The sequence below is a fragment of the Nymphaea colorata genome, chromosome 3 (genome assembly GCF_008831285.2).
Source record: "Nymphaea colorata isolate Beijing-Zhang1983 chromosome 3, ASM883128v2, whole genome shotgun sequence".
NCBI classification, from domain to species: Eukaryota; Viridiplantae; Streptophyta; class Magnoliopsida; order Nymphaeales; family Nymphaeaceae; genus Nymphaea; species Nymphaea colorata.
Genome location: NC_045140.1, coordinates 22148843 through 22161345, shown reverse-complemented (window position 1 = coordinate 22161345; position 12503 = coordinate 22148843). Strand labels below are relative to the sequence as shown.

At 39.7% G+C, this 12503-nt stretch overlaps 1 protein-coding gene across 1 annotated transcript; it reads left to right on the top strand.

Annotated features, from left to right (window-relative positions):
* Positions 1-6652: 6652 nt before the first annotated feature.
* LOC116249894 (glutamate receptor 2.8-like) lies at positions 6653-11012 on the top strand. The gene is made up of 5 exons (XM_031623205.2): positions 6653-6979; positions 7283-8643; positions 8768-9080; positions 9345-9751; positions 10243-11012. The coding sequence occupies exons 1-5, from the start codon at positions 6700-6702 to the stop codon at positions 10729-10731; spliced, it is 2850 nt and encodes a 949-aa protein (XP_031479065.1). The 5' UTR covers positions 6653-6699; the 3' UTR covers positions 10732-11012.
* The last annotated feature ends 1491 nt before the right edge of the window (positions 11013-12503 follow it).

Here is a 12503-nt window from a genome sequence, read left to right as displayed (position 1 = left end):
AGATCTAACTGTGGTCTGAGAGCCAAGTTTTCGCGCAGCAGAATTTGTTCACCGAAGCTTAAAGAATGTTTTCAAAAACTATTTTTTTTTTAAAATCTTTGTCCTTAGCATTTTACGACACGAATCATGTCGATGCGTTGAGAATCCGTTATGTTCTATTGTTTTTCAAAATTCCCTTCCGTTTCCCTCTTAAATCTCTGCATTTTTAGAGGACTTGGAGACATTGTTAGATGCACTAATTTTTTCTCTCCTTTCCTTTCGTTTCATTTTCTTTCTGACTATCAAGCACAAATGTTTAATCTTTCTTTTCCTTTAAAGTTAAGCTTCCAAACACAACATTAGCTATCTTTTTTTTTTTTTTAAAAAAAAAATCTTATTCCTTTCTTTTTCCCAAATAGGCCTGTTGGTTTTCTCTGTGGACCAGTGCTACCTATCAGTATGAACTCTTCTTGTATCTGAGCAATAAAACCACATATTAGTATTGCACTTTGGATTTGTGAGGAAGGGAAGAAAAGGGAGCTGAAATATCGAAAAACCATATTTTTTGCAAACTAAGTTTCGGAATGGCTGATGAGCCAAACTTTCATAATTATGCGGTTTTCGAGAGGTAATGGCACATTTGTGTTGATTTTGCTGCGTCATTCCATGGATATTCGGGGCAATCAACTTATCCTTTATTTTCAATGACTTCTCTTGCAAATCCCGTAAATTGGCTTTTATGTGGTAAAAGTCCTTTGCTGCCTCTGAGTATTGATGGTCGCTTGCCTGAATTGGTGAAATCAACCATCCGACTGTGAGAGCAGATTCATCACCTAAAGGCCACTTATTTAGTAAAATCAGTAAATCGACTTAATTTTTTTTTTTTTTTTTTAAGTGAAAGATTATTTCTAAATGCTGATGCATCAATTCTGATAAAATGATTTACATGTCTCCAGCATTGGTATTAACAGTGTCAGACTTTGCACCGCTTGTAAGAGCCAATATCTTCCGTTCCATTGTTGCTCGCTATTCTCTATTTGGTCGTCGGTTCTACAATGATCTGCCGTGACATTCTTTCTTTTCGTGAAAAGCTTGAAGGCATCGACAGTAAAGTGGATACGATGCCATCCAATCTGAGCACTCTAATCCAACTTAAGATATGCAGTAGAGGTTCCGGAACAGGGAGGATTAATGGGCCACCTGTTGTTCATCGCAGAAGAAATCAAAATATGTTTGATTTTTAATTTCTAACAGGTCTAATTTAAATAGCAATTATTACATTGCTTTTATACCATTCGGGAAGTCCATGGACAAAGAAATTAACTTTGCTCAAAAGCTGCTACAGCAGTGCATTTTTATATTATTCGGGAAGCCCATGGTCGAAGAAACTCCTGCTCAAAGGCTGCTATAGCTGTGCAGGTAATCTATCAAAGCTCGATTAATAAGACAAAAGTTTACGACCAATAAGGTCTGATTAGGATGACTCCTTCTGCTGCTGGTGGATCTGATTTTGATCGCTTCTTGATGTCGAGCACGTAGGGACGGAACTAGAAATTTGTTTAGAAGGGGCCCAATAGTATTTTCAAATGTGTACTTAAAAAATTTTTAGACAAGTCAAACTAATTTTTTTCCACAAATATAAATACATATATATATATATATTTTTTGGAGAGAGTCAAACAGTATTTTCAAATTTGTACAGGTACCAAATAACATTTTCCAGAATTTTTTACATACGTCAAACTAAAAGATCACTGCTAAGTCTGCTTGAGACTTGTAGTGACGCCATAGCGAGAGGCATCACTAGTTTCAATTTCATTCAACAAGGGCCGGAGAAAAAACTACAAACGAGATCTTCCAGGATTTCTTAGTCAATAAACAATGAGAGTCTCCTGAACTGCAAATGAGAAATGAAGGGGAAAAGTGGGTTCCAAACGTTCTGTTCTGGTCTGCTGGGTGGACGCTTACCTAATTGGTATCAGAAGAGAGAGTCAAAAATTCTGGGGAAGAATTTCTGTTGACATTTCTGGTCTTAGGAGCGGAGCCGACGATTGCCATCGACTCGTGGAAATCTAAGAACCAATGAATGTCCTGTGATGACATTAGTGGTCCACGTTATAATATTATTTGTTAGAAAAGTCGTCTTCTATGTCGCTTTTGAAACCTCCTACACGGAGCTCCAAAATTAATGACTTATTCTCTATGTCTCTCTCTGCAGTGTGTTTTTATCACCAGAAAGTAAGAGAAATTGTTGTCTGCTTCAAAGAAGATCAACCTTAGGAGGCAACGACGATCTAAAATCCCCAAAGACGATCTCAAATTCTTTGTAGATTTGCTAATGTAAATTTGAAAACTTTGCAAGATGGTGCTCAACAAATGAAACGAGTCGGCAGAAGTGATTTTCTGAATGGTCGATCCCTACTCGGCAGCGTATCTCCACCATCACTACTTAACATAATACAGACAAAATACATACACAAAGGCCATTTTATATATTTTTATCATAAATCAAATCACAAACGATATTGTTGCGGACGACCATTACTAACGTTGCCTGGGCAACGTCAATGGCGCATACAACCTTTTAACCTCGTTTCGTCGGTAAAGATGATTACTTTTACTGGCTTCCCATTCTTTTCATCAGCAATTGTTGCCCTTTTTTGACAAGAGTCCCTACCATGCCATTCAATGTAAACTTACACTGACATTTCGATCCTAGCATCAGCGAAAGTATAACATTTAGTGACGCTTCTTTTCAGCAGAAAGGAGAGCCCTGTTTGTAATATAAATTGCGCTTAATACTTTAAACAGGTACCAAGGCAACTGATTTTTTGAATCATACCTAAACTTTTAACATATTGTAATAGACACACCAATATTTTTCCAATACTAATAAGGTCCATAAGATTATTTTATGTCACAGCGATTGTTAAATTAGCAAAAGGTTACCCTTCTGCCTTATAAAATTGACATGAAAAAGAAAACGATTTTATGGATACATCAGTTTCGAGTAGATAACTTTCTAAAATTACTGAACAGAACAATGTCATTCACCAACTGATTAGATTAAAGAAATATTCACATTATTGGGTATATTTCAAGAGATTAACAAACTAATGAATTTAAAATTTGTTTTACTGGAGAGTAGTTTAGCTCTTTTATGACACCAACACCGACTTAAGCGGCAACCTATGGTTAATTTGCATAATTTTGTTGAGCAGTGGAAAACGCAGGCGTGTTTATCAAAATAAAGGCAGAAGTGGTCTGCACTACAATATTTTCATAGGTTGAAGCTGGCTACACTAAATTTGGTCCTATAAAAGTGCTTAGCTATAGTTGGCCAAGTTAAGCAAATTCATGTACTAATATTCAGAAATAAGGGACATTGTAGGATCTTAGCTTATTATCAGTCGATCCATTTTCTTGAAATGCTTACCTGTAGCTGACCCTTCTAGAGGGACACATGCACATCACGTTGGATTAGCAGAAATAACGACATGAACAAATTACAAAGGTAAACTGCAAAGAAACAAATAGAAAGATATAATTATAAAACAACTAAGCATAAAAATTATATGCAAAAATAAACATGTGGTACATGATAACAAGTAGAAAAAGGGACGAAATTAACAAAAACAACAATTCCGTAGAATAACAGTTCATTACTATTTGGAAGTATAAATTCTTTCTACCAAAACAATTAGGCAGATTAGCCATTGATGGTCCCACTGTTCTGAGCATGTAGCACTTAAAAAAAGAGTAGTTGAAGAGATTGCTATACACACGTACATGTCAACACAGGAAATATGACAAACACAATGTGCAACAGCTGAGCTGATATGTTTAGCAGCCATGGTAAAAAGGCAACCAAAAATGTTAGATATTCATAAACTATATCGCATAGACGCTGCTAAAGAGTTTGGGATATGGCCATTTTACTAATGTTTCGATGTAATTCTAAAGTCATACAAAACAGGTATTAAAATGGAGTATTGCCATGTATGGCAGAAAAAGACGAAGATACTAAGAAAAATCTCAGTGTTTAAACTTTAATTCCATCGACTAGATCGTTAAGCTTCTTTGGCTGACAGACAATTATGGCAATGTCTGTCCAATATTCTAAATTTCATTTTTTTAAAATGCGGAAATCTGATTTTTCAGCCATTTTTCATTTGATTATTGAAAAAAAAAACCTTTAAGAAGAAAAGCAGGGAACACGGCCTTGGCTTGCCAATTCGGTAGAATAAAATGGAAAGGCAGAGATCTTTCTGGATTTAATTTATCGAATTAATAAGCAGAGATGGTATGGCTAGTCCCGAAAAAGGAAAACCGAGAAGAAACAAGAAGTGGACGGTGAAGAATTATTCCCACATACCTTTTACTAAATAATGCAGTTGATTTACCAGTGGACGCAGAAGCATCATCCAAAGTCAAGAGTTTGGAAAAATAGACTTGCCGTTTCTCTACTGTTCTTGTAAAGGTCTTGACCTTGGCGACTCGTAGAGCGAGAAGGGAGAACTCACGTGGCTAATGTTTGAACGATCCTTGCTAGTACGTAGATGTTCACCACTACCAGTAAGTGCTGCTAGTCAAATTAAATTAAATCTGAGGAAATTCGAAGACCACTTACCCTTCACTTCCCTGTGACGCCCAAATTAAATCTGGTTTCGATTATGAACGTATTACCTCTTCTTTCACAAAACTGGAAATAATAACAAAAGTTTCTTCGTTACAGTTAATCTGACCAGATAGTGGATTTGGGAGAATGTTTTTAGTAGATTTTCATTTCAAAATGTTCTTGTATTTATGAAGAAAATTAAGTTGTTAATTCAATCTCCGATGTTTTTTTTTTCTTTCTTTCTTTTTGGCATTCCTTCACTCGATGAAAGGGCACTACTTCGTCTGCTCGCGACTTGGGCCAAATTCTTCATACGAAGTTGTCTTTGGATCGCTATCTGATTGCTGCTTGGTCCGTGTTGGTGTATGAAATTTGATCCATACTGAACACTCATTTGCAATACCGCGGATCCAAATGCGGGTTTGCCCTAATGCGGGTTTGTCCTAATACGGAATTTTTTCTATATATAAGGGCATATATATCATTTTATACAAATGCGGGTTTGCTCTAATCCTTATGTTTAGAGGATGGCCGCTGTTGGTGTGTGTCTGTCTGTGTGTGTTCTTCTGAAAGAGAGAATACAAGAGATGTGTGCGACCGTGGACGTAGGATATTATTGCTCTGAACCACGTAAATCGTTGTCTCTTTCTTGTTGCTTCTAACCCCCTCTTGAGAGTGTAAGAGAGAGTTTATTGTGTGTTGTTCCTAACAGTCTGCTCGCGACTTCTTGTGGCCTTCGTGACGCCACCGCGATGGGTATCACTAAGTTCAATTTTATTCAAAGAGGCCGGATAAAAAACTAGAGACGAGATCTTCCAGGATTTCTTAGTCAGTAAACAACGAGAGTTTCCTGAATTGAAAATGAGAAAGGAAGGGGAAAAATGGATTCCAAACCTTCTGTTCTGGTCTGATTGGTGGACGCTTACCTAGTTGGTATCCGAAGAGATGCTTTGTTCCAAGTCAAAAACTCTGAATAAAGAATTTTTTGGCATTTCTAGTCTTAGGAGAGAAGCCGACTGCTTGTAATTGACTAGTGGAAGTCTAAGAACCAATGGCTTGTCAATGGCATTAATGGTCCACGTTATAATATTATTTGTTAGACGATTCAGAAACCTAATCCACAGAGCTCCAAAATATTGACATATTATCTGCCACTTTGCCTCTCTGTGCAGTGTGATTTTAACACCGGAAAGTAAGAGAAATTGTTTTGGCTGCTTCAAAGAAAATCAATCTTAGAAGGCAAAGATGATCTAAAATCCTTTCTCTTGGGTGGTTTTTTTTTTCAGAATTTCACTATACATAAACATTTCAGTTCAGGCCTGTGTCGTCATTATTTTTGAAACGGGGAATCTGTTCCATGACTGAATCCACCTAAGTTACGCGTGCCACCACAAAGGTAAACCTGGAAAAACCGCTGCTATTCATAATGAATTTTGAGCATGGAAGGGACTATATATATTTGAGATTTCTCCACCACAAACAGTGGCTTTTCGTTAACCTATGTTGAAAAATCATATTTGTTAAAAATATCATTATTTAGCATGTCTAAGGACCCGCGTGATGAGACAAATGAGCATAATATAATTACCGATTACTTTATGTCATTTAATCATATTAACTAAGAAACAGAAAAAAATATAGATCTATTATTTGGAAGATTACAACAGTGCTGTAAGTCTTTTTTTCGCCCTCAAGAAACATTTGAAACTCAAATAATTGAGCAAAAGGGTGACGGAATAAGTAAAATAGCAGTAAATCTTTCAGTACTATTAATTTTCTTTCTCCTTTATTTGCACATGGACGAACTAAACCTAAGACTAAGACAAGCTGAGAAGAGTCGGACCGAGTTTCTGTGAAGACGATGTTTATACTTGTAGCTAAACAGGCATGGTGAATTCAAATTCATTTTCATGGTCAGATCCGAATGGAGAAAAGTACGAGTCTCCTACCCCAAACGCGGCTTGTGGAAAAAGGCCCAAGTGGCTCCCCACAAAAATTTTATTATTGTTCCCCACAAAAAATAAAACCTGAAAGATGGTTATTTCTTTCTTCTTGGTCGCAGCAACTGCGGAAGGAGAAAGCGCCCACCTAAGCACGAGATCATGCTCTTGGCGGACCTCCGCCAAATTCTTCTCCTTCTCTTGCTGCTGCTGTGCCCTCGACGAGGATGTCCGTTGCAGAACGGCCACCTTCCTTTCTCGACACCCATGAAGGTGGGAGTGATCCTCGACTTGGGTACGCTGGAAGGGAAGGTGGTCGACTCCTGTATACGCATGGCCGTGGAGGATTTCTCTTCCAATCGTAGCCGCAGTCACTCGAATCAGTTGGTGCTTCACGTGCGCGACTACCAGAGAGGCGATATTGTTGAAGCTGCATCTGCCGGTAATATATCGTCATGCAGATCTTCTCTTCCTTTATGCTTCAGATGTAGCCAAGTCTCAATCTTGGGCTGTGCTTTTGTGTCCAATCGAGAGCATGGAGCCATTAGAGTTTCATTTATTAGATGCGCCTTTCCTTTTCAATTTTTAGTCTCCAACAAATTACTTAAAGATATATATATCTGGACCCGCTAGGCATCGCATTCTGCTCTACCAGCAGGAAACAAGAAGGTTGAAAGATTAAATTAAACTTCAAGCTTCATCGAAGATTTTGAACTTGACAAACGCTATTTAATTTTTGCTCCAGCCATCGACCTTTTGGAGAACATCGGCGTGCAGGCGATAATTGGGCCAGTGTCACCTTCTGAGGTGGAACTCGTGGCAGCTTTGGGAGGCAAAGCCCATATCCCCATTATTTCCTTCACTGAAATAAGCCCTTCACCGTCCATGGCAGATGCTCCCTACTTCGTTCGAACAGTACAGAGCGATTTGTACCAAGTTAAGGCCATTTCAGACATTGTTAAAGCTTACAACTGGAGGGAGGCCGCGCTCATCTACGAAGACAGCGAGTTCGGCAACGGAATGATACCCTCTTTGACGGAGGCTTTTCTAGAAGCAGACGTCAAGGTGGCCTCTAGATCTCTTTTTCCTACTGACTGCAAGGACGTGTCCATAAGGGAAGAGCTCTACAGGCTCATGACGATGCAGACTCGGGTTTTCGTTGTGCACATGGCGCCGCCCCTCGGCACCCGTCTGTTCTCTTCCGCGCTCGAGCTGGGGATGATGAGTAAAGGGTATGCTTGGATCGTGACAACGGGGATGGGAAACCTCCTGGATATCTTGCATCCCTCGGAGTTTGATTCCTTGCAAGGCGTATTGGGGGTGAAGACTTACATACCCGAAACGAAGGAGTTGGAAAATTTCACAGTGAGATGGAAGAGGAGGTTCCGTGTAGAGTACACCGAGATTGACATTCCAAGGGAAATAAGCGTCTCTGGACTGTGGGCATACGACACCATGTGGGCATTAGCTTCCGCACTAGAGAAAACAGAAATACCACGGAATCTCGACTTTCATCGTTTGGGAAGATCTTCAAATGATTCCACTAATATCATGGAATTAACATTGTCACCGACTGGTCCCGAGCTGCTGGAAGAAATTCTGAAAACCAAATTCAGGGGTTTGAGTGGTCAGTTTGAGCTCAACGGTGGACAGCGGACGTCTAATCCATTCCAGATAGTGAATGTGATTGGTAGAGGGGCAAGAGTGGTGGGATTTTGGAGCCCAACGATGAGGAGACTCACACCCAACAAACAGGTTTTGGGTGGGAATGATGGAAACTATTCTAGCCTGTCCAAGAATCTGAAGATGGTGGTATGGCCTGGCGAGACGGCAGAGGTACCAAGAGGTTGGGTTTTGCCCACCAACGGGAAGAAACTGAAGGTTGGTGTTCCAGTAAAGAAACGGTTCAGGGAGTACGTGGATGTGGAGTCCAATCTGGAAGACGGCGAGAAGACGGTGAGAGGCTACTGCATAGACATATTCGAAGCAGCTTTGGAGCTCCTACCTTATGCCTTGCCTTTCGAGTACGTCCCTTTCAAGTCTGCTAAAGCACACGGGGAAAGTTCAGGCAGCTATAATGAATTTCTCCATTACATGTCTCTTGGGGTACTAATCCTTACTCGTTTCCCTAATTGAGAGAGAGAGAGAGAGAGAGAGAGAAATTAACTTGCCCTCATAAGCCTAATGCCAATGAAATAGAACTGATAACAGAGATGTTACGGTGTTGCAGGAATTTGACATAGCTGTGGCGGATGTAACGATTCTAGCGGACAGATCGCAGTACGTGGATTTCACGTTCCCCTACACGGAGAGTGGGCTGTCTTTGCTTGTGGCTGTGAAGGATGAGGACAAATACAGCGCTTTCGTCTTCCTGAAGCCCTTCACCACAGGTCTTTGGCTGACGACTGCATCTTTCTTTCTGTTGATTGCAGTGGTGGTCTGGTTGTTGGAGCACAGAAGAAACCCCGAATTCCGGGGTCAGCCCTCTCAACATATTGGCTTGGCCTTTTACTTTGCCTTCTCCACGTTAGTCTTCGCTCATAGTAAGTTGCACTTCTTTTGTGTGTGCATGTCTGCTTGCAAGTAGTTTGAAGCACTTAAAAGGCACCTTCTCATGAACTACACGCACGAGTACCATGAATTGGTGAGTTTCACTTCGAAGCGGAAAACCCATACAGGATGTAAGTTTTCAAGGAACGAAAATGGGTTCCTAAGAAAGACTTTTAGGAATTAGTTTTTGCCACCCATGAATGAATGCAATCTTTTCATCTTTTTCTTTCTAACTTACAGTAATTCTGTGCTTACAGGGGAAAGACTGACAAGCAATCCAGCACGGTTTGTGGTCATTGTTTGGTCGTTCGTGGTTTTGATCCTGACTTCGAGTTATACAGCCAGTTTGTCTTCAATACTCACGGTTCAGAAGCTTCAACCTACAGTCGGGGACATCCAAACACTCATCAGAAATGGAGAATACGTCGGCTATCAGAAGGGATCCTTTGTGCTGGGCATATTGAAGCGACTAAATTTCGATGAATCCAAGCTCAGGCCATACACCACAGTCGAGGACTATGTGCCTGCCCTTGCTAAAGGCAGCAAAAATGGCGGAGTTGCTGCTGTCGTCGACGAGACTCCTTATCTGAAGCTGTTCCTTGCCAAGTATTGCCAAGGATTCGCCATGATTGGTCCTATCTACAAAACTGGAGGTTTTGGCTTTGTGAGTGCCTCTCTCTCTCTCTCCTCTCTTGGAAATTACACACACGCACACACCCATCTTAAACCGGCCAATTTGAACCGAATCAACACCTTATACAGTTTTACTGACTAGGCTTGAAGGGTTGAACCCCTTTATCTCAGCATTTATTACAAAAATGATTTTTTTCCAAAACTGATGAAGCCGGGTCAATTTCAATCCTATATATAATACAAGATGAAATCACAATTCAGCAGCACAAGAAATCCGTGCCGCTTGTCATGACCGAGTTTGTTTCTTTTCCTGTTATATTAATGTACATGTAGGACTTAACGTTTTGTTTTATTTTTTTTCGATTATACTTATTTTAGATGTTCTTCCCCTCTTCCGATATATACCTCTAAAAGTTAATCTTGCAACACAAACCGGATCAGGCCGGTTGGATTTAAGTTGATATTTCTAGTCTCATTTTGCAAAATAATTCGGTCCCCGAACTGATTCTGCGACTTATCTAGGCTTTTCCTAAGGGGTCCCCCTTTCTTGCCGATCTTTCGCTGGCAGTGCTTAATGTTACAGAGGGAGACAGAATGACTGAATTCGAGAACGCATGGTTCGGAAACCAGACTTGTCTGGAAAACGATGCAAAGGTTGCCAGCAAGGTCTTAACCCTCTCTAGCTTTTGGGGACTATTCGTCGTAACGGGAACAGTTTCATTTGGTGCATTCTCTGCCTTCCTCTTGTCCATCATCATTGATTCCAGAAGACGAATTCGTAGAGCTGATGTAACCTGGGAGGCAGAAATCCGGAAAGGAACAATGAATGTCGAAGAAAATAGCGTAGATGCCACTATTTCATCCGTGAACATGAAAGGCCATAGAATCGATGATACAGAAACAAAGATCATTATTCTTGCTGAGACACCACGCAGTATTGCAACATACATTGAAGAAGTTCGGGGTGAAGATAAGACGTCGGGAAACAAACAGGCCTCTGCGTGCAACTAAAGTTCTTATCTGAAGTCTGAACCAGCCAGTAGATTGCGAAGCTTGATCACTAAGCCAAATCAAATCCCTGCTAGTTCGGTCCTGCGCAGGTGGAGGTGCGGCTGCGAGAAGCTAGATCTAAGTTCGCTTTTTTACTTCGGGTTGCACATTCTGTTCATAAATAGTCAGGTGCATGTACCAGGTTCGTGTTAGTGCCTACTTTGTATAAAATCTGGATCTAGATAAGTTCTGAGAATAACTCTAAAAATAACCAGTTTAGATAGCGATGCTTTGGTAATACAATATCTTAAGATATTCATGCATACTATAAAAAATTCAGAAGGTTTGACACCCAAGCATACTTTCCAATAGCAAATTTTGCAAAGACCCAGTATAAGAAAGTGTCATTTAATGAAAATAAAAGGTCGCCACTAAAAGTCCCACCACTTTTCCATTCTATAAGTGCATAATTGGTTCGGCTTCACCAGAAGTGACAAGCATAGTGCATATCACTGATCTCTAAGACATTAAGCTCATGTTGCACTACGAGTTTATCTCTCCTCAAAATAAAAGATGAACACCCACAAATCCATAAACCATGTTTCAATCGTCAAACCACTACTTAATCACACGAAGTGCAACAATTGCCTTGAAGCGTCATCAACAATAGAAAATAGAGACAGCTGAAACTATGTAGTCAAGTAACACAAGCACGCCATTTGATTAGTCATCGTCCAACAGCCTCGTTTTTCTTTTTTCTTTTTTTCCTTTCGTTATATAAGGTTACAGACGGTCAAGAAGCATAAACCCATAGACTAGGGAAGCCAAGATCTCGAGACCAGTATGACTACGGGGAAGTACTGGTTCCACAGAAACTGCAAACCTTTGGATGTTACAGAAACATGCTTAAGACCTAATAGCTCACACAGTCCAGCTTCATAACACATTAGATAATCTTGAAGATAATTTTGAACTTCGATTGCACAAGAATTACAATGAAATGGAAGATAAACGTATAACATATAAAAAGCCTAAGCACCTGATAACGATGTGAAAGATGTCGACCATCGGGGAGATCGAATGCCACAATCCGTATTTAATTAGAGCAGTTTTAAACTTAAAAATTTGCAGAAGATATAGACAAGGACTGCAAAGTGTAAAGGAACGACATCAAAACTATCAGACTGCCAATCTTTAGCTGTCATTAAGCAAGCACTAGGATGCATAATATTTGTTCATTATTCGTTTGTTCTCTTTGAATCTATAGAGCATCTATTGCAAGCACTAGGATGCATAAATATTGGTTAACTATTCCTTTGTCTCTTTGAATTTGTAGTGCATTTATTACAAGCTCTAGGAGCATATGTTAAAGACATAATAAATATAAAAAAATGTAATATGAAAAGTTCAACTAGAGCACTTGGAAGAATTACGTAAGAGTACATTGTCACATAAAATTAGCAACAAACTATTGTTACCTACAAGTTTGACCACTAGAATCTTATGCAGGTTATTATATCCATAAGAAAAGAGAAAGCGATTCAAAAGCATCTTTACCTAAAATCCTTCAAAGATGCCACACAATGTCCTCACCGATTGGCCAAATTTATCATGGGCTGTAAACAAGCAACTTCTCTGAATATCTAGCCCACTTCCTACTTGTAGATCAGGTTGCCTGGCTGAAACTTATTTAGATTATCTCTATTTTAAGGCTGTTGTCCTAATAAATTTTGCTTGTAATAGTTAATTCCAACTTTTCACCGAGTTCCTTATATTCAATTTCCTGTATCATT